Source organism: Aphidius gifuensis, linkage group LG2 (assembly GCF_014905175.1).
Source record: "Aphidius gifuensis isolate YNYX2018 linkage group LG2, ASM1490517v1, whole genome shotgun sequence".
In the NCBI taxonomy this organism is placed as follows: Eukaryota; Metazoa; Arthropoda; class Insecta; order Hymenoptera; family Braconidae; genus Aphidius; species Aphidius gifuensis.
In genome coordinates this window covers 14,045,549-14,069,845 of record NC_057789.1, presented here as the reverse complement: position 1 = coordinate 14,069,845, position 24,297 = coordinate 14,045,549, and the positions used below count along the sequence as shown (strand labels likewise).

General features: G+C 31.4%; 1 protein-coding gene across 2 annotated transcripts in view; it reads left to right on the top strand.

Moving 5' to 3' along the window:
* The window catches only part of LOC122849127, a 160,238-nt gene that overhangs the window by 79,165 nt on the left and 56,776 nt on the right, over window positions 1-24,297 (top strand). For both annotated transcript variants that reach the window (XM_044147722.1, XM_044147723.1), the window contains exon 2: window positions 13,728-13,921. In XM_044147722.1, the coding sequence (XP_044003657.1) occupies window positions 13,765-13,921 (157 nt within the window). In that variant the 5' untranslated portion in view covers window positions 13,728-13,764. The remainder of the gene's footprint in view (window positions 1-13,727; window positions 13,922-24,297) is intronic.

The window sequence follows — 24,297 nt, the reverse complement described above, 5'->3', positions numbered from 1 at the left end:
TTTTTTTATCAATATCTGTCACTTGATTTTTATTCGGACTTTTCATGAATAATAATTCCATTATTCCTGGTGTCATTTCATATAAATTGTTATCAATATATACACAATTGTCTTTAAAAGAAACTTTAGCAGAACCAATTTTATAGTAGGACCTGAATTTTCTCACTCCAAAATCTTTATCCCATGCTATTGTATCGATGGTGTTAAGATAATGATTCACCAAGCTATCATCATCATTGATACTTGTAATATTATTTTTTTCTATGACTTTTTTTGCACTATTTTCTTCTTCTTCCACATTTATTACATAAAGTATCATCGAAAATTTTGCTATTTTCATCAATTTTGTTATCTTCATTTTCCTCATCAAAATTGAAATCTTTTGATGCCTCAATGTTTTTTGAATTTGAAACTTTATCACTAATCTGTTTGAGTGGTGTCAGCAGTGGCTTAAAATAATTAATCGATGACTGCTCTAAAGTATTTTGATTATGTTTTAATAATTTATGTTTTTGTTGTATTACTTTTCGAACTTTTATAATTCACTTAAAATATTAGATTCTTCCACAAGATTTTCTCTCGTCAGAGGCATCTTGCACTCTTGGTGTCGTGAACTGATCTGCTCACTATTTTGCCCTCATGAGTATGATACATTATTTGTTTTATGCATCAATGCTAATAAATGTATCAAAATTTTTTCTGTATCGTCCAGCATTTATTTCACTATCTTTATCAATAACAATAAACCCATAATTATCTTTCCAGCATTTCAAGCACATGGTTTTAGATTTTTCGAATGTCATGTCTGTGTTTACATGATCATTATATATATGCCGCAAGTTCATCTCATCTTGGTTAAATAAAATGAGGAAATTTACATTATCACGAATCAAATGTTTTGGTATACGACCGTATGACTGGTTTATATAAAAACTGTCAACATTTTTATGCCTTCCTTGACAAAAATATGCTCGAATATTATTTTGTTTTTCCATTGCAACGTCATCAAAAATAAATATGGAATTTGGCTTCGCCTCATCAACTGGTACAACTTGCTTATTGTCAGAAAATGGATAGTAATTAATCCCATCCAATGTTTCCAAGAGTTTTTCGAGATATTGATATTTAGGTTGATTTAATGACTTTGAGTAAATATATATGTTTTCAAAGCGCAAACCATTTTCATCGATCAACAAACTCAGGAGACAATTAGTTTTTCCTTTATTTGATGGTCCGCAAATAATTGATCTTATTGTATTTGGCAATAAATCACCATGACGTTTTATAGTATTCACCCCAGCACCACTTTTTGATGTAATTATATCGAAATTTATGATTGGCAATTTTTTTGCTTGTGTCTTGAACTCCATCATGACTCATACTAAACGAAATTAAACTGTAGAGAACCATTTATATCTGCCATCGTTCAGTATCATTTAAGCCATGGCTAAATGCACATCAAAAAACGCCAAAAAAACTGGCAACTTTGAGTTTAAAAATAAAAAAATTAAAAAAAATAAATATCCTAAGAAAAAAAAGAAAAACCATACAGCTGGTGATCGATTATTAAATAAAATTATGAATAAATTGCCAGTTGAACTTCATATTCCTGGATATTCATTCGCTGGACCTGGGACAAAATTGGAAAAACGTCTGGCTCGTGGTGATCAAGGCATCAATCCTCTCGATAAATTTTGTAAAGATCATGATATTGCGTACGCAGCAAGTCCTAATGATATGCATGCAAGGAATATGGCAGACAAAATACTTGCTAAAAAAGGTTCATCAAGAGTTTTTGCGAAAGATTCAACTATTGGGGAACGTGCAGCAGCTGCCCTCGTTGCTGGCACCATGAAAATAAAATCTAAACTTGGTATGGGCATGAAAAATTCAAAAACTCCGAAAGCCAGTATAAAAAAAAAAGAAAAAAAAAAGAAAACTGGAAGAAAAAAAAAATTGCCATTGAAAAAAATAATTCAGGCAGCCAAAAATGCAATGCATTATGTAAATGATAATCGGAAGAATATTAAATCAGCATTACAAGCAGCAAAAGTTGAGATGAAGAAGTCTGGGGGAAAATCAAATATACAAGTACCACGAATTATACCAATACCAAGTAAGATAGGTGGCGCTCTACCATTATTGATTCCAATTTTGACAGCACTCAGCGCCATCGGTGGAATAGTTGGCGGCGCTTCCGGCGTTGTAAAAACAATAAATGATGGAAATTCCAGCAAAAAACAATTGGAAGAAAGCAAAAGACATAATAAAGCTATTGAATCAATAGCACTCGGTAAAGGTCTATATATGAGACCATATAAAAATGGGGCAGGATTTTTTTTGTCTCCAAAAAACTTGTAGAGATGCTGCCACGTCGAGCGTTGACTGATTGGGATCTGGTGAAATTTGCAGAGCAATTGAAAATAAAAAATTTTCGTGGGGTTTTTATGAGAAATAATCTACCAACAAAATCTTTGCATCGAGAAACTGGTATAATAAATCTCGATGATGATAAAAATCCTGGTACACATTGGACTGCATATAAAAAAGTTAATAAAAATCTTGCGATTTATTTTGACGGCTTTGGAAATCTCCAGCTCCCGACAGAGCTCGTTGAATATTTAAATGTTGGCAGCATCAAATATAACTATAAACGCTTTCAAAATTGGAATACATGGAATTGTGGTCATTTGTGTCTTCAGTTCTTAGCAGACTGCCTATAAAAGGCATAATTTTCATTAATTATAATCAGTCTTTATAGTAGCAGTGAGCATGCATGACGCATTCACACTTACTTTATCTGGCAACTCATCAGTTCTAGAAGCTTCATATTTTCCAAGGATTGAATTATCACCACAAAAAAATTACTCGCTTGGCCTAGCGACTTTTTTAACATTTAACACGATACCAATTATTACATCAGAAAATAACAAAATATATTTTTCAATGTCTGATGATTGGATTGAGATGCCTGAAGGAAGTTATGAGATTGATGCTCTTGCTGAATTTTTGAAACCATACTCTATTCAGCTTTGGGGCAATACAAATACATTACACAGTCATATATAAAGTGCAAAAGACATTGATTTTCGATCATCTGATACAATTGCAAAACTGTTGGGATTTACTCCACGTATCTTGGAGTCGAATATTGTGCACGTATCCGATTTGCCAATAAACATTATAAAAGTGAATTCAATAAGAATTGAGTGCAATATTACCACTGGTGCTTTCATTAATAATAAAAAAGTTCATACAATCCACGAGTTTTTTCCAACTGTGCCACCAGGCTATAAAATTATTGAAGTTCCATCAAATATTATCTATTTGCCAGTATCAGTAAGAACAATTGATCACGTGCAAATAAAAATTGTTGATCAAGACGGTGATCTGGTTGACTTCCGTGGTGAGACAATTACTGTAAGATTACACATTAAATCACGTTAATGGGCATCGTCTATAATCGAAAAGTTGGCTCATCATATAAAAGGATTCAATGCAATCCACCACCAATCAGTTGTCATCGAGCATTGAAAACATTAACACCACAGAGTGTCCAGTTTCTGAAAAGTCTCGGCCTTCAAGTGGTGAAAAAAAAGAAAGCTATTGGAGTTGGGTCTGGGTAAAAGTATCTTGTTTGAATTGTGTGTGCTGTCCAAAATGGCGGAGGCTATGCTGAGTATTAACACACCAATTGAATTCGATTCATCAATATTTCACTATGAGATCCATGCACATCAGCCCTATGGTTGAACAACATTTGGAAAAAGTGATGAAATTAGAATCAACATACAAAATCAGGATATTTTTATTTTGCCATGCAAAAGTTCATTACACATTTCCGGAAGATTAGTGACCGAAAAAAATGATGGTAGTGTGGCAGCGGCTTTGACTACTAAAATTGTTAATAATGGTATACTTCATCTTTTCGATGAAATAAGATATGAAATGAATGGTGTTGAGATTGATAGGAGTAAAAATACTGGCATGACAAGCACTTTAAAAAATTATCTGTCAGTAAATCCAGAATCAAATTTAGAGAATGCTGGTTGGCTTGGTACTAGCGATGATATATCATTAACTAACACTGATGGATACTTTGATGTTTGTATACCATTACAAATGTTTCTTGGCTTTGCTGAAGACTATAGAAAGATTATTGTCAATGCTAAGCATGAACTGATATTAATTCGCTCAAGAAGTGATATGAATGCATGTTTTGGAATTGGTGGGGCAGAAGAAAAAGATTTGAAATTTCAAATAAGCAAGCTTGAATGGCTAGTGTCATATGTTAAATTATCTGATAAGAAAAAAATTGATATGATGAAATTTATTCAACGAGATCCACCAATTTCAATGAGTTTTCGAGCATTGTGTCTTTTTGAATGGCCAATTTTACCTCCAACTAATAAGCATGTATGGTCAATATAAACAAGTACACAGCTAGAAAAGCCTAGATTTATTATTCTAGCTTTTCAGTGCAATAAAAAGAATAAATGGAATGAGAACTCTGCTTATTTTGAGCATTGCAATATTCGAGATGTCAAGCTTTTTCTCAATTCAGTGTCATATCCATATGCTAATTTGAACCTTGATATTGGGAAAAATCAATTTTCAATTTTATATGAAAAGTTTAAGGACTTTAGTGAAACATTTTATGAAAAAAAAATAAATTATGCAATATCAAAAAAATTATTTTTGGAAAAATCACCATTAATTGTCATCGATTGCAGCAGACAAAATGAAATGATAATATATGGACCAGTTGATGTTCGACTGGAATTTGAATCCAAGGAAAACTTTCCTCCAGCAACGAGTGCTTATTGTTTGATTCTACATGATCGTATTATAGAGTATAAGCCTATCAGTGCAAGTATTCAGAAATTAACATAATCTAAAGGAAAAAAAAAAAAAAAATTGGTGTAAAACTATAATTGAATGAAAAAATAAATAAAAAATGAGACACAATTTGTTGTATTGAATATATATATTTATTAACATTATTTATACATTTACTCCTTAATTAAGCATTTCGATGTTGTTTTGTTTTTGTTTCTCGAATCCAAAATGGTTTGATCCATGTCTGACGAATCGAAGTTCTCCAGAGAGAGCATCTTTAAGTAACTCTGGTAAAATTGTTGAATTCTGTGTGATGAAAATGCTAAGTCTTTTTGGTAGAAATACTGAATATTTGCGCTCCAATTCCAATATGATAGAATCTCCATATGGTGTTCGAACTTGTCTTACATTTGTCACACAATATAAGTAATCAAATTCAATCTTTTTGATTGGGATAGTAGCAGGATATGGTGTTACTCCAATAGTGTTCATTTCTGCATATAATTTGTCCATGTTGCCTGTTGGAAATGAAACAAAATTAGAATCATTGCAAGAATAATAATACGACAATGCATAAATACATAAATGAGAGGTTACATGAATAAAATGTTTAATCGTATGAATAATATAATATATGTATAAAATATTTACCAATTTTATTTCTACTGTCTTGGAGATGCTAGCTCAGAAGGTTCGATGAGATCTGTGGCTCTACAGCTCTGGGCAGCAGCTTTTAAAGGAAATTCGATCCCCCACTTTCAACGATCCCCACTTTAAATGTTTCTTAGGTTAGGTTAGGCTTATATTTTTTTTGTGAGTCACTTTTCTAAAAATTTTTGCTGTTAGAGGCTGAATAATCATTCAAGATTATTAGTTGGCTGATTCATTATTTGTAATGAGTCATGTGTTTCGTTGAAAAAGTTTTGGATGATTGTAAGTTAATATTTATACATGATAATAATAAAACTTATTTACTATTTGCAGCTGTCCAACTCCTCAAACATGTCTGAGCATGTTTAAACTTGCCTGAACATGTTTAAACTTGTGTGAACATGTTCAAACTTGGTTTTAAGGAATTCTAATGCTAACCTTATTTTATAATTTGAATACTAAAAAAGAAATAAATATACATTCCAACACAATTTTTTCATCGTTTTAAATTTTCATTTATTTATTAATTTTTTTACATGATCATTTTAGTAGAAGATTGCTCTGCAGCACATTTCTCACAGTCTTTTATTAGTGAATAAAAAAAACATCCAGCTATATCACCATCTCCACAATCAATTGAATGCTTGGTACATCTGCGCAATCCTGAAACGTGAGGATTTTGTTTCTGGTTTTCAGACAGCTTATCCCAGACTTTATCTATTTCATGAGCGGAAAATTTGATGATTGCCATTGTTGGAATCAGCGCAATATCTTTAGCAGACATATCTGCCAAATTTTCGACAATACTATAGAACATGATAGACTTGCGAAGAGATGGTCGAAATGTAAAGGCTCTAGCAAACCAATATTTGTATCGATTTACATTTTCAGCAGCACAAATATAATTAATGCATTCTGTATGACAATTCATATGCCTCAATGTTGGTAGATTATATAATTTTTCATCTGGTGGACAATCAAGATCATCAAGGTTGATGATTGTTGCACTTCACGATAGTCAACATCCCCAGCACTCCATAAAATTACATGCACATTAGTCAGAGTTTTTTCAATAGTCTTCCAATACTCATTCGTTAAATTTTCTTTTCCACATGGTGCAGCAAAAATGATAGTTTCACTTGCTAGCTTCGAGTTTGCATTACTAATTGCAAGTTCTTTGATAATAAAAATTGAATCATTGAATCCTTGAAAATCAACAAAAATGGCCATTTTAATTTTTTCAACTGCGATCTTGACTGTCGAGTTCGTTTTTTACAACTGGCAAAATATATATGGTTCTGAGTGTTGCCTGATACTAGCTCCCCCACTACAATTTTCAAAATCAACCTTCCCCTTCTATAAAATTTTCTTATTATCTAATTTTTCGACCACATCGGAAATTCGTTTGTACATAGTTTCCAGTGTGCTTACTCTAGATTCTATGAGTTGAAAAAAATTTTTGCTCTGATAAATTGAATCTGCATCAACATTTATAGAATGTTCATTTTTATGATCCTGAAAAGCTGATTCGAGTCCACCAATCATAATGCTATTATTTTCACAACTATCTTTCAATGATGCAGTCAGATGATATATCACTCGCATTTTTTCTTGAATCATTTCGCGAACAATTTTAACTGACGCAGCATCGTTTGCATTAAGCGGATCTCCGACATTACACAAACGTTTATGGTTTATATCATATTGTTTATCCTTTGTTAGCTTAAAGCCCTCACCCGTCGGACCTCGAACACCAACACTATTTATTGTATTACTTTTAACTATACTTTTTGGCAGTTGACGACCGAAAACATCTACAGTCATCTTGCCTGAATGACAAAATCTCGACTGTGAGAAAAAACAAAATTTCAAGTCTATTTAACCATTTTGAATCAAAATAATAATTGAGTTTTTCAATTTAAATCATATTCAAAATGGCCGATATTTCAAACATGTAGATATAGTAACTTACCACATTATCGATAAACAAAATGGCTGACATATAGAATCAAATTCAAATATATAGATATACCAACTCCCTACGTTACTGATATACAAAATGGCCGCCTTTGAATATATAGATATATCAACTCTCCACGTTACCGATATACAAAATGGCTGACATACTAACATAGAGGGGGAATTTCAATCGGAGCCTGGTGGGGGTTTAATTGGGCCGCAGTGGGGGTTTGATATCAAACTGTCCCAGGATTCGCCTTGCTCCACTACTTAAGAGGTCTCGATGAAACGTGGCAAGCAGATCTTGTTGAAATGATCCTATATTCATCTGTCAATAATGGTTACAAATATTTACTTACAATCATAGATACCTTTTTTAAATATGCTTGGGCAATTCCTGTAAAAACAAAAAATGGTAAAGACGTCACCAATGCTATGAAATCTGTCCTAGTGCAAAAACGTCATCCACAGGATTTGATGGTTGATCAGGGTCGAGAATTTTGGAATAAAGACTTTCAAACATTAATGAAAGAATATAATATACATTTATATCACACGTTTAGCAATTTAAAAGCATCGATTGTTGAACGATTTAATCGTACATTAAAAAATCTCATGTGGAAAAAGTTTACTCTTCAAGGTTCATATAAATGGCAAAAAATATTACCAGATATATTACAACAATATAATAATACAAAATATCGAACAATAAAAATGAAACCCATAGATGTTAATTCAGCTAACGAGAAACATGTATTAAAAAGTATTTATCAAAATTTTAAAATGAATAGAAAACCAAAAAATAAATATGTCGTTGGCGATAAAGTACGTATAAGTAAATATAAAAATGTTTTTGAGAAAGGATATACACCGAATTTTACGACTGAAATATTTACCGTCAGCGAGGTTAAAAGCACTGATCCTGTAACTTATAAACTCATAGACTATGAAAACAATCCGATTCAAGAAGGTTTTTATGAAGAAGAATTAACTTCTGTAGAATACACAGACATTTATCTTGTTGAAAAAATTTTAAAAAAACGTGGCAATAAATTTTTTGTAAATTCTTGGGGTTTGATTCACGACATAATTCATGGATTGATAAATCCAACTTATGAGTACTTCTCAAAATCAGATGAGTGGGGATTCCATTATATATTGTAAGGTTTTTTTCTGAAAGCTGACAGTTGGAGCTTAAATTTAGTTGTATTTTAAATTTTGTCGTTTAACGATCTATCCATTAAAAACAAAGTAATATATAAAAATTATAAATTTATTGTAGTTTATTTAAAAAATAAAAAGAAGTTCTAAGTCACATATTGTTCTAAATTTTTTCGTTTCACGATCTATCCATGAAAAACAAAGTAATATTCAAAAATCATAAATTTATTGTAGTTTATTTAAAAAATAGAAAGAAGTTCTTAGTCACATATTGTCCTCAATTGTGTCGTTTCACGATCTAGCCATGAAAACGAAGTAATATTCAAAAATCATGAATTTATAGTAGTATTTTTAAAAAATAAAAATAAGTTCTTAGTCACATGTTGTTCTGAATTTTGTCGTTTCATTATCTAACCATAAAAAACAAAGTAATATTCAAAAATTATAAATTTATTGTTGTTTATTCAAAAATCAAAAAAAAGTTCTTAGTCACATATTGTTCTAAATTTTGTCGTTTCACGCTCTAGCAATGAAAAACAAAGTAATACTCGAATATTAGAAATTCATTGTAGTTTATTTAAATGATAAAAAATAGTCTTAGTCACATATTGTTCTAAATTTCGTCGTTTTACGATCTAGCCATGAAAAACGAAGTAGTATTTAAAAATTATAAATTTATTGTAGTTTATTTAAATAATAAAAAAAAAATCTTAGTCACATATTATTCTGAATTTTGTCGTTTCATGATCTAACCATAAAAAACAAAGTAATATTCAAAAATTATGAATTTATTGTAGTTTATTTAAAAAATAAAAAAAGTTGTTAGTCACATATTTTTCGAAATTTTGTCGTTTCATGAAGTAGCCATAAAAACTAAGTAATATTTAAAAATTATAAATTTATTGTAGTTTATTTAAATAATAAAAAAAAATCTTAGTCACATATTGTTCTAAATTTTGTCGTATCACGAAGTAGCCATAAAAAACAAAGTAATATTCAAAAATTATGAATTTACTGTAGTTTGTTTAAAAAATAAATAAAAGTTGTTAGTCACATATTTTTCTAAATTTTGTCGTTTCACGAAGTAGCCATAAAAAACAAGTTATATTTGAAAATTATAAATTTATTGTAGTTTATTTAAATAATAAAAATAGTTGTTGGTCACATATTGTTTTAAATTTTGTCGTTTCACGAAAAAGCCATAAAAAACAAAGTAATATTTAAAAATTATAAATGTGTGGAATTTTTTTAAAAAAAGGCCATACCCTCAGGCAAAATGGTTGCGTATACTTCAGAGGGATGTTCTATGCGGGGGCGGTCCCTCTAGCTAGTCTAGGAGTGTCACTGAACGGACCCAAAAAAAATCTACTATGTTTTTATGTTGCCCTGATACTTGACTCTGATTCATTTTTTCATTTATCAATAATAATTGTTATAATATTATTTTATAGCTTTTTTATTTGGTTAACATGACATAATGGGTTACTTCATAAATATATATTTAAAAATTATAGCTTTGTATATTTATTGGTGACATTTTTATTTTTTTAAATAAACAAAACAGTTTAGATTTATAACCTGAGAAAAAAATTGGATTTATCATAAAAATTTATTTCTAAGAAAGAAATAAAATTTTAGAAACAATTATAGCTGAAAATTTCTTACTCTTTACCCTTCTACTCCTACAACACATATACGTATAACTTGATATTATTGTGTTGCCCCACTTATATTTAAATTTTTCGTTAATGACGCATGCTTTTATTTCATATTTTTTTCTAAGAAAAAGCCATAAATTTTTTATGTATTTATATAAACGAAAACCGTTATTAACGTTTATATAAACAATCTCTTTCATCATCATACATGAGTCAACGACATCCGGTCCCCGTCTCCCGTCTCAAGACTCCCGACTCCCGTCCCCCCATTTTTAATCTCCATACTCTCATCCCTCAACCCCTCAATCGCAACTACATACACATCCCTCCATCTCCAACATCTTATCTACACCCCCCAACTACTCCCCCTAAAAACTACCCACTAAAAACTACCCCTTTGTTTTTATTTTTTTTTATTTATTTATCACCACTCTTTATTAGGGGATGATTATTTAAGGGATGATTTTAAACCGGCCCTGTTAAAAAAAAAAAATTATGTCTGAAAATTTTGATTTTTATTTTTCATATATTAAAAAGTGATAATTAAAGAAAAAAAAAAGTTTATAAGAAAATGTGGGTAGCTTTTTATTTTGCATAGGATAATATTTTTTTTTATTATAATCTTATTTTTTTTTTTATTTCGAAGTTAATATTATTGAAAAGGGGGGGGGGCAAATATTTTTTTCCTTTTTTTCCTAACGAGATTCATCACTGGCGCAATCTCTGGGATCATATTGCTATTAGCGCAAGTTACGGTTCTCATATTTTATACGATTTCTATACACGATTAAGTCAAATGGCCATTCGCTCTGTATAAAATATCTATAGTTAGCCGCTGATAATTATAATTTTTCTATCAAATTACGATAGCCCATTTTCATACGTGATAAATAATCATTAAGGTTGATTCTAAATAATTGAATTTCTCATAAATTTTTTTTTTTCAGTTTTTTTTAAATGAAATAATTATTCATCTTGTAAATTTTTTTCAATTTTTTTTGACGTGGTTTTTTTGCGATAATGCGGGACAAAGTTGACAACTTTTACACACGAAGATCGGCTATACTTTACATTTTTATTTTTAGCTAGTTCGCTGTCTGATAGAAATCTTTCAAATTACGATTAAATTGTGTTTAAAAAGACGAATCTGCTCAAAAAATTTAAATTTTTTCTGACGTGGATTTTAAAAAATAAATAACTTTAAAGTATTGAAACTTTGCTAAATGCGCGGCACATAGACATGAACGCATGGTTTTGGTGTACGACGTAAATTTTGCTTGCTAGTGTCGTGCCACGCACACACATACTCCTAAAGAACTTGGTTTTTTCAGTAGTGGCGCCACAAAAATTTCAGGACACGGGAATAAAAAATAGCGTTATTAGTATACGAGCCCTTTTAGATACATTGTATACACACTTGTATCCTTACGAACTATAAAAAAATAGTACTTATTATTATAATCCCAGGTAAGGCATTTTGAGGGGGGCTCAGTTGTTTTATTTTTGCTCATTGTTAATTGCGTATATTTCAAACTTCCGAATACTTGTAACCGACGCGGGTTTCATAATTGGGAGGGAGTTGTCACGCGCTCTGTAGAAAAATATGCGTAGGTGGGTCACACATACGGGAGGGAGTAGTCTCACTGTATTGCATATAGGTGAATGCTTGGGATTATAGTGGAAACGCATAGTCAGCTACCTCTGTATACCCTATTCACTCCTGATACTATTCTTTATTATTCCGCTTATTTTAATGAATTACAGGTGGATATAAGGTCAGATGTTATACTGTAAGATTAATTTTTTTATATTTTTGATCATTATTACTATTATTATTAATATTATAATTAATATTATAATTAATATTATAATTAATATTGAATTCTGATAATAAAAATGGTGACAGACTACGATATTTTCATTATCAATATCATTATTAATAGTATTATTACTATTATAATTATGAAAGAAGTAACTCAAAAGTTCTGGAAGCATCTCAAATTTTCGATCCTTAACCTTCAATCTGACACCTCGATATATGGTGGCAGACTACGATATCGTTTCACACCTCCGATCTGACTCCCCGACCCCCTGATCCCGACTCGCCCATCCCGACCCCCCGATCTGATACCCCCGATCTGATACCCGCGATCCCGACCCCTGCCTCGTTGATCCCTCACCTCTGCTCTGGAACCGGCCTTGTATAACTACTGACCTTGTATAATAACAAAATTTATACAACTACTGATGTATAAATTTTGTTATTATTCTCATCGATTTGCCGGAGCATTGGTTTATTTGAATGACGCACTCGTTTATTTGACTTTTTACGTTACTAAGAGAATACTCTACTAATGATCTACAACGGCATTCGTACGTTTTTCAATCATAATCGTTGTGTTATAATATATATGAAAGTTCATTTTTGACTCTAAGACAAGATATTTGAATCCAATTTGTTTTAAACGAATCATTCAAACTACCAAAGTCTGATTTCGATTAAAATCCATTACACGGAAAAAAATTTTTAGCTGTAGCCACGAGGCATTGGATAGTTAAAAAAGGATAGTTAATACAAGAAAATAGATATAGTTGATTTAATAATCAGGCCCGATATATTAAAAAGACAATCGGTTAGTTATTCCAGCCGGCTGGATAGTTAGCGTGGCTAACCAGCTCGTCAGGTTCGACATAATCTTAATGTCAACAGCTGTTGTGTTCATAACTTCTCTTTATTGACAGATATGCACCAAGTTATTATTAACAATGACTAAAATAATCCATATAGTTATTAAAAATTTAGCATAAGATTTTGTATTCAAGTTGGCGTTTATTTGGTGCATCAAATTTAGTATAAAATTAATCAGATAATAATTTTAAAAATTAGTAAATGTACATTAATATATTGTTTTTACTTCGTATGTCTATATACTTATAGTTATGCATATATACGCAATCCTAAATAGTTACTACAGCGATACCAGCTTGTCAGGCTTTGGATAGCTACCACAGCTATCCAAAGTATAGCTAATGTAACGAGTAGGCGTGCTGTTTTCACAAGTAACCTGTCAAATTTAGATTGCCAAAATAACAATCCTCTGCTAACTATCCAAAGGTTAGTTAGCCGTGGATAGAAAGGACAGCTATCTAGCTCGTTGCTGCAGTTAAAAATTTTTCACAGTGTAGCTGAAGCGGATTCCGAGTCGGGTTGTCGGAACAATAATATCAAACGATTAATTATAAAGTCAATGATAACATCATGATATTGGAAATATTAAAAATTATCGATAATCAAATTTACCCTCAACTTTACAGATAAATGTTTCAGAATTATGAATTCGGTGATCCAATAAGAAACAAACGGGTTGTTTTATTTGTTTACTTTTACACAGATGGAAATGTATAAATGCACCCAGTATGAACTAATCCCATTTTTCTTAAATATTTCATTTCTTTCAGGAAGTAGAATTTGATTCTATCCGATATAATCCTAACGATGACGACAGGATCAAGTTCTGGATACTATGGCATTCTTCGTGCTCGAAGACGTGACTTTTCGCAAAAGCTTAATAGTAAATCTTCTCGAGAAATGATTTACGAAAACGAAGAACTGAGACTAAAGACAATGTATATCAATGCAGAAGTCGAACAAGGTATCGTCTATATTCACGTAAACGTATATTAAAGACTAATCACGATTAAAAGAATATGCTGAGTTTTAATTACGCCAAAATTACTCAATGCTCTGTAATAAGCTAAGTGTAGAATTTTAGAAAAGAATCGAGATGAATCGAGTATTCGAATAGATATTATAGTGTTTGAATTATGTCGATGTTTACAGGTAAGAATACATATGGTATTATAAAAGAAGTAAATGAAGACGAATATCGGATACAATTATTGACTAAATGTTTGAGTATTTTAAAGTCTAAAAAGTATTCTGATACTTCAGTTTTTGACTTAGATTTCAATATCATAGCAATTATGCTATGAGTAATTTTTCTATCCTTATATTAACATTTCCAATTTATTCTAGTAATCATGCTGGGGACACCACATCTTTTCCTTACATACATTTGCCAATAGCTATTTAACTATAATTAATTATGGCAAATGTTGATTAGGAAAGGATGTATAGTCAAATAAATCGAGTCGTAATCTAAAATAACGATAGTGAATCTTTTTTTTAATTTTTTAAATAAATTATATTTGTATAGACCTCGTAGCTTATGTGAGCAAAATTTTCAATGTTATTAACTTGTAAAAATGGTCTCGCGGTAGAGTGTAGGTTTAGTAATTAGGAAAACGTAAGATCAAACCCGGGTAGAAACGAATTTATGTAAAAAAATAAATATGTAAAACGCACTCTTCTTAGAATTATTTTTTTTCAAATAATCAGCAGGTATTTTAACCGGATACAATTGTATTTTTGAGTATCCCGAGCAAGTATTTTAACCAGATACAATTGTATTTCAAATACTCGTCAAACATAATTATCCTGCTAAAAATACTTTTCAATCGGTATCCGAGAAGTACTTTCAATGGCGCTCAGAAACACAATTTCAAGTATCAAACACAATTGTGTTTCGTCAAAATACCTCAATTTTTTCATCTCGGGTATTTTTGAATTTCAGAGCGACCACTTTATCTTTGAATTCGCAACAAAACAATCGCCAGTGTTTGGAGATATTTGCACTCGCGATTTTTAAAAGTGAAACTCGCATGCTATCCTAGAACCGTAGGTCAATTCCAGTGGATGTCGGATATATAATGTGAATGATATTATAGATTTTGAAAATAGTTGCAATATGAGAAATTATTTGTTCCTATATTAAGAAAAAAATGAGTTAATTGGGACGTGCTCATGATCATCAGCCAATCACTACCGGATGGAACAGGATAATTGAAATTTAATTTAATAATAATTTATCATGATTTTGTCGAATCGTAAAATTATGAAATCTTTGTTTGCAAGTTTAAGAAACATACAATATTTTACATTCGTTAAAGCAAAGCTAAATTAATTAGTTGCTGAGTATTATGGGAACGCTTTGTGATCATTGGTCAAAAAGTGTGCCTAGATAAAAATCGCTGTTATTATTATTATCAAAACCTATGTATTTTGAGAGACAAGCGCTCTTGCAAATAACAAATAATAGTAGCATGTACGTTTTTGCAACATATTATAAACATGTAACATCTACAATTGGATTATATCAATGAATCTATAACTTAACTACAAGTATTTATAATAAATAAAAGTGTTCATAACTATTTTAATACAAGTTGTTTTTGTTGATTATAACATAAATACTCAACATATAAATCTCTTTTCGATGAAGAATTCCGAAAATTTTTGTATCTTGGCATGTATAAGGCGATTTCTTAATTATTTAGTGCTATTTCTATTACAATCTCGGTCTATGTTTGTCAACAATTAATGCTTTTTCTGGGGAAATCATGAATTTTCGTACTCTTCTAAGGAATGTTTTTTCCTTTTTTCCTCCATCTATAACTCTGATTTATCTCTTCTCAAAGACATCAATTATTTCAAAAAGTCCATTCCAATGTGGGTACAATCTTTCTGATTTGGGTCATTTTTTAATGTAAACATAATTGCCAATTTTAAAGTTTTTTCAGTTCAATTTTTATATCATATTGGTCTTTTGTTTTTTGTTTAGCAAAGGTTTTGTTCTTGAAAATTTTTCACGACAGTAATCCATTGCTATTCTGTCCAGAGTAGCTTTGGAAGTGTCCGTTATTACTATGGGTTGCTCAGTGCGATTTCTAACCAATTAATTTTTTTGACAATTTTATGAATTCTATTATTGCTGTTATTTTAAAAAAATTTCCTATACATAGTTTTCATGAACTTTTTCAAAAGTCTTAAAGACCCTCTAAAGTAAAGTACAATTTTCGACCAATAAGTAAGTTTTTTGATTAAATTCTGGAATTTTACTGTGAAACGTGGCAGGGGTTGATCGAGGCTAAACTACATACAAAAATATTCCAATGTACATGTAAAGGAGAAAAAGCAGTTTTTATACTATCAAGTGAGCCTCACAATTGGTATAATTTATATTGGGAAAGGGAAAGCGTTAGTGACCATTTTTTTAATGGTCTATTGTCAACAACTATTTTTAGCCTGTATTATTATTGCTAAGAGTCGGTTTTCGTTCGTTTCGTTTTTGTATAATGCAGACGAGGCAGTTATATGGGCTTTTGAAATGTTTAATGATACTTTTTTTTAGACTCTCTTGGATTTGACCTTTGAATTCTTCCCTTAAGTTATCGAGATCAATTGTATTATTAATAGGAAGTTCGTCAGTCATAGGTATGCGATGATATATTCGATGCGTTATTTCCAATGGCTCAATTGAAAACGATAGGCGTAATTTTTTAGATTTAAATTAATATGGTCTGATCCTTTGACGTTCAAATAATGAAGAATAGTAAATATCTAACTTTTTCAAGTTTTGTTGCTTTACGATTTACATTAGATAGATTTTTTATTCAAATATTATCATTATTATCATTAATTCCAACATTAAGTATTAGCATTGAAAATTCAAATCGTATTTCTTTATTTAAGGTTGTAGTGGTCTTAGGAGTGTCACTGAGATAGATTTCAAGTTTAGAATTTCCACTTTACAAATGCGTATATCTAGTATCATATCTAACATGTTAAGATTATCCAGTTTCTGGTTTTTTTTTTTTGAAGGTGCTTATTGTTAGTACTTCCACATAGTGGTAAGTGGCGGTGGTTTGAGTATTAATTCTCATCAGTGTATCTTGTATGATCTATTATTGATTCTGCTACAGTGTCATGAGTATTCTTTCCAAAAAGTGATTTTATAGGACCATAGAGTAACGGGATAATAAGGAGTTTTCGCAATGCTTTGTTTGAGCAGTGCTATAGAAAAATAGCCAGAGGTCTGAGTTTTGTGTCCGCATGTCCATTTTGCAGGTCTGTAGGACTCCAGAATACCAGGGGTTTCTTGGAAGACGAGGTGCGGTGATTGAGCAAAACAGATTTTAGAAAGCGTTCTAGTAGAGTTGTACTTAAGTAGAGATTCAGGGCCACATTGCGTTGCTGAGAAATCCAGCCTGAAAACAAAATAGTTCGTAAAAGATTTTCTCCTGTTCTATTTTTCGGTAGGGCTTTCGAATAGTGAGGGTTCCTTAAGGCAGTATGTCAAAATATTGAAAAAAAATTCCCTCTCACAGATTTTGATCAAAGAAGGCTCATTTTCTAAGTGGAATAAAGATCTATTTTATCAAATTTCTTTTGTAATTTTCTACCACGATTTGACCGAGATAATTAGGGTCAAAGTTGACAACAATTTAACACTTTAACACACAAGCATAGGAAGTATCGGCACGTTTTCACTTCTATTGAAAAAACGCTCTCACAGAAAACTTTTATTTTACTACAGCTTATACTTATTTTAATAACAAAAATAATTTTAAAAAAATCATCGATTTCTACCACGAATTTTAAAATTTATTAATTATTTAAGACGAAAATTTAGGGTCAAAAACAATCAAAAAGTACCAGGCGAAGCATTGAAAATCTGCTGAAGTAGTATTAGTGTGTGTAAATACGAGGCGCCCTTACTCATACTTCTAAAGACGCGTCAGTAAAGTATACAAATTTTAGACATTAGAGGGCACTTATTATTTTTTTAAGCTATGGTTACAAGGGTGCCTCTTTGAACCCAAAGAATTATCCTACCTTGGGATTTACATACTGCCTTAAAGGACTGAAGTTGGGCAGTTAGGTAGAATAATGAGTGGTAGTAGATGTTTCTGTAGGTCCATTTATCAAAGGTAGGGCTTTAGAAGAGTAAAGATTTTTTCGAAAACTGACGTTCAGAAATTGAACGCAACAATCTCTAGTAGAAAGATTTGTAAAACTATTAGTTATAGTGTTTCAGTGAGATAGTTAGCAATATCAAGCGTTTTTGTCAGCCGTTCTGACTCTGAAGAAATTTGTGTTTCTGTATATTTATTTTTCCTTTAAGTTGATTTTGAATTACTATAAAATTATGAATTTTAAACTCTAGTTCTTTCATAATTATTTCGTAACTATTCGTGTTGAATATTAGTATAAACTCAACCATAATTATTGATGATTGAATATTCTCCGGCTATTATCCTTTCCCCTAAGTTTAATTGTTCTAAATATCCTTTTTAAATTTTATCATCTTTTACTCTGACTGAGCGTATTAGCCTATCCTGGAAGTACTCTAACTATCCCATTCATTTTTGGATTTTCAAATAGCAAGCATTCAATCTACTTTTCCAGATTTTTAAGTTTTATTTACCCCAAAGTATTGATAGGACCTTCTGCTGTGTCTTGTAAATTATTTATCAGCATATTAAATACATAAGAAATTTCTAATAAATTAGGTGTTGCTCTCTAGTCAAGTGGCGTTTTAATAGTTTTATCATGATTATCATTAGTGATATAGAGTATGCATTCGAAATTTTACGAGTTCATATTTGATTTCTCCGAATTACACTATAATTAAGTAGCACAGATTTGTGATTTTTTTTATTTAAGTTCATTATTGAATGTAAACCAGGAGTCTCATTAATAGTAGTATTTTCAGTAGATATAGTATTAAAAGTAGTCTCAGAGTTATTAGCGGGTGAAGTACTTTCAGATTCTTTTGATTTGTTATCATGTAAAGTATCATCAGATAAATTCTTTTCAATTCCGATTGGGTGAAATATTTTTGGGTAATTTAGATTTATTATCAAGTAAAGTATTTACAGTTTTTCTGGAATAGGTGTAGAAGTTATTGAAGAATGTATAATTAATAGCATTGGAATTTTTAGTTTGAACAATTACTATACGGGCCCGTCCCTCTTGTTCAAAGAAGACGTTTAAGCAATTCCCTGCATATTGTCGTACAAGCCTTTTCTAGAACATCCCGAAGCGAGATTCTTCCCTACAAAACTCACAGCATTTTGTATTTTTGGGAGTTGGCGCATGCTCCACACATCAATCCCCTGGAGTTCATGGCGTTCTATGAAAAAAATATTACATCTACTTGCTCCCAGGTAGGATCCCACAAGGGTGAACGGCCGTGCCAGGCTTGTTACAAGCTTGTGTTTCCTAGCCTTGGTGGACTAGAATGTGCCTAGCTTGGCACAGAGAATTTCTCCAGTCATTGCACAAGACTTGTTAATCTAGGCTTGTACCAAGCCTGTGTCGATTGTTATTCCCAAGCCTCACTCAAGGTTAAAAATTCCAAGCTCGTGTCAAGCTTGTATTTACAGTCATTGCACAAGACTTGTTATTCCAGGCTTGTACCAAGCCTGTAACAATCGTTAATTCCGAGCCTCACACAAGGTTAAAAATTCCAAGCTCGTGTCAAGCTTGTATTTACAGTCATTGCACAAGACTTGTTATTCCAGGCTTGTACCAAGCCTGTGACAATCGTTAATTCCAAGCTTTACACAAGGTTAAAAATTCCAAGCTCGTATCAAGCCTGTATTTACAGTCATTGCACAAGACTTGCTAGTCCAGGCTTGTACCAAGCCTGTGTCAATCGGTAATTCCAAGCCTTACACAAGGTTAAAAATTCCAAGATTGTGTCAAGCCTGTATTTACAGTCATTGCACAAGACTTGTTAGTTCAGGCTTGTTGGATTGACCAAGCCTGTGTCAATCGTTAATTCCAAGTCTCACACAAGATTAAAAATTTCAAGGTTGTGTCAAGCTTGTTTTTCCAGTCACTAGACAAGCCTTGTTAATCCAGGCTCGACACAAGACTATCCCCTTGATTTTTCCCGCCCTCACACAAGCCTCGTAATACAGCTTTGTTTCAAGCTGGTGCCCATTGTTTCACCAAGCCCGACACGAGACTTGACTTATGCATATATTTAACTCAAAAAAAAAAATTCTAGTAATTAGATATATAAATTTAATATAAATTTCAAATAAAAATTATCAGGCTTTGACTATTGTGTGAGGCATTCGCGAGGACTGTGTGCTTAGTCTCAATAGAATTTATTTATATAAAAAATTTTGACGACCACTTTTATCAATACCCCGATGGTCGACATGATAGTGCATTGGACTTCCACGTGAGAGGCCCCGGATCGATCCCGCGTCGCGTCCCTAGTTTTTCGTTTAATTATTATCGTTTAATAGAATTGTCTGAATTAAAAAATAACAATGTCGAAATTATTAAATTAACAATAATAATAGATTAACCATAATAATTTATTTATATTTTTTTTAAAATTGTTTTTGGGAGCTTGAGTCAAGCCCGAGGCACAAGCCTTGGCACAAGGCTGGAATACGAGTCTTAACACGAGGCTAGGACACGAGCCTTGGTACAAGGCTTGTCATCAAGCTTGTAACATAGGCACATTTCCAATCACTTAACAACCTTGGCACAAGCTTGTAGCACAAGCTAGACACAAGCATGTGAGCCTTGTGCACAAGCTTGTGCCAGGCCTGGCACAATCGTTCACTCCTACCTGGGCTAGGTCGCCTGGACCGTTACACAACTGGCATACATTCAGAAATACTCGACAAGTACTAGCAGCGTGTCCCAACTTCGCACATCTTTCACATTACTACGACATTGGTTAATGAAGTGTCGTACTTTACTGCAGCCTTGGTATATAAATTTTGGTCTTGCCTTATTCACAGGTGCTGTGGTCTCTCTATTTTTAACAGAATGTGGTTTTGCATTACATTCTTCCATAACTTGTTCTTCTTTCTGATTTTTCAAGGTATTTTTAGCTTCGCTTATCTTCTTTTTCGAATTTTTCCGTCTTGATAACTTCTCTTCTCTTAGTATGGCTTTTTTGAAAAATTCCTCTGACTTCTTGTTTTAGTCAATGCTATCACTAATTTCTTCTTTAAGGTTGATTCCAAGTCCCATCGCCGTAACAATATTTATGCCACAAAGGGCCCGTATATTAATAACGCTATTTTTTATTCCCCGTATCCTGAAATTTTTGTGGCGCCACTGATGAAAAAACCAAGTTCTTTAGTAGTATGTGTGTGCGCGGCAACACACTAGCAAACAAAGTTTACGTCGTACGCCAAAACCATGCTTGTGTTCATGTCTGTGTGCCGCGCATCTAGCAAAGTTTAGAAGTTTAAAAGTTAAATATTTATTAAAAGAAAAAGAAGAAAAAATTGAAATAATTATCAAAATTTTGTCTTGTCCAGGGCTACAATCTGATAGTAAATGTACAGTTTTGAATCAACACAAAAAAAAGTTATTCGTAAAAACATGAGGTAACGCGTATACCTTGTGTGGTAAAGTTGTCAACTTTGACAGTAAATATCTCGAAAAAAGCAAACAAGAAAAAATTCAAAAAAATTCACAATATAGATAATCATTTCATTTAGAAAATAAGCCAAAAAAATCAAAAGTCTATCAGAAATTCAGATATTCGGAATCAACCTTAATACTAGACTGTCATGCTTTTTGAGCGAAAGTAATTAGTTCCCGTTTAATCATATAAGCATCTTGTCCTCTATTTGATTAGTTTGTTCCCTGACATTTCTCATAAAAATTTTAACGTTTTTCCTTTTGATTCTTCATGATTAATCTTTTAACTAGTACTCCCTTACTCTTTGACTTACTGACATCCCTTCATATCTTAATTAAATCATTGATTTGATTGCCTACTGAACTACTAATTTGATTGTATTCAACAATTTGATCATGTAAAATCAAACAATGAGCTGATGTTTAGGATGGAAATCGTGTTGTTGATTCAAATTCAAGTCGGATATCTACTGGTCCAGATTTTTAAAATTCATTTTGCTTTGAACAATCTTTGACAATAAGTGGAGCTTCTTTCAAAAATTTTTGTCTTGTTAATAATAGTTGTGTTGTTTTTGTGTAATAATAAGAAGCTTGAAAATATGCAAACATAGCATATAATAATAAGAATTAATTATAAGCAAAACCAATATTCAAATCTCCATAAGGATATGATGGCTTAAGTTTTTTCGTCTTGTTCAGAAGCCTAAAATTATGTATCTCGGTTTTTCCAATTGTGTTGATGTTTTCACACTTCAATTTTTCTTTGTTGTTGCAGGTAATAGTTGATACTAGTACAATTCTCATGTACGAGAAGTGATTGCTATGGATAGATCCTGGGCATCGTAATTTAAAAGTTGAATGTTCTGCTTATCAGACACTTTGATATATGAAACAATCCATTTAACCTTTTGGAGTTTAATTTGTATTTTTTCACCGCTTTTTTCTTCTGGTGGTTGTCCTCCATTCATACTAGTGAAGTCGTTTTTGGCACAAGTTTTCTTTCACGTGTAAGAAATTGTCCAGTAATATGTAGTGAACTTTTACTTGGTAGTACACATAAATCTTGATGTTGAATTCCGAATCCGGGTTTCATCGTTGTTATTAAATGTTGAAGAGCGAGAAGGCTGATGAGTATTGTTATGTACCAGGCTAATTAATTTGTATTATTTATGAAATAACAAAAAAAAAGAAAGAATGTCAAACAACAAAAATAATAATATAATAATTTAGCAATAATACAAATTAATGAGCCTGATATTTAACGTAGTTTTTATAATCCTCTTGTTTTGTTATTCCCTACAGGGTAACGGGTTAGGAAGGAATGTGTAATTTTTGTAGATTCTACCTTGTTGTTGTGGTTTATCCAAAATTAAAGTATAGACAGCGTGTCAATCCGGATGGTCGCCTGATGATGTTGATAATTTAGAATAATCCAATAGGTAACACAACTCGTAGCACAGAAAAACAACACCCTGGAGAAATTCACAGTCAATGTTAGGATTTAGGAAGGGTAAAATTTGTCGGAATAATAATTTGTCACAGTTATTTAATTAAGTTTTGATGCACTGATAATATTATTTATTTGTTATAAATTTCTTTGAAAGAATTGAATTTATTTTATTTATATTTTTATCAATTAAAATGATCAATAATTTTTATTATAAATTTATGAAATTTTATTTAGTATTTAATTCAATTAGAATGTGTATCGCACCACGTATCCAAATATACCACGATAATTTCACAAGGGTTGTAAGGCCTTATGTTTGATACAGGGCTATCAAAGGATGTGGAGGATAGGTTGTAAATTGAAATAATAGGAATAACACGTTAAATAAATCCAAACACTGTGGCTTAAATTCTATTAATATATTCACTTTATTATTTCACTAAAATTATAATTAATTGTATTGTATATTGTGTATTGAGTTGACTCTCAAAAGTGTTGACAGACACTACTATTTTATATTGTAAGTATAAAGAAATCCCGTTGTACGCGAATCAATATTAATTAGAGATGTAACGTAAACGAGTGTTGAAGAGCAACTGATTTCTCAGTTTGTTGAAAATTGTTAAGTCCAAAAAATGGGTGTGTACTTAGTTAAAAAATTAGTTTTAATTTGTCAAAAATTAGTTCAAGAGAGGGTAAAAAACTAGGTGTAGGTGGTGGGATTTTTAGATATAAAATTGGGCCTTGTGTGGTCCAAAGGGTGACATAAAAAATACCATGTGTAAACAAAAAATATAGATTTTACGACCGGAAAGTCCAAGACGTTTTCATGAATTTAGTTTATTTTAAAAAGTTATAAATTTACTTTTTTATTGTCGATTTTACGATCATTCTGTGTATCGAAAATACGTTAGTGCAGTTGTTTGACAGATGTGAGATTTTCTCTAATTCTTGACAAATAATGTTTAAAAAATATGTTATAATAGTACCAAAGAGAAACTTGAGTTTATGGTTTTATTTGTTACGTGATTTTTACTCAAAATCTATGCATGAGTTGACCATGTGTGGAACTATTCGAGTTTGTAAAAAGCTATTAAAAGTACATAAATTAAATCGTTGTTTAAAATATTTTAGAAAAAATATAAACCAAAATTGTTAGTCATATGTTATTTGAAATTGTATGATCTCGTGATCTAGCCATAAAAAACAGAGTAATGTTTAAAACTTATCAACTTATTGTATTTTGTTTAAAAAATAAAAAGAATAAAAATCTG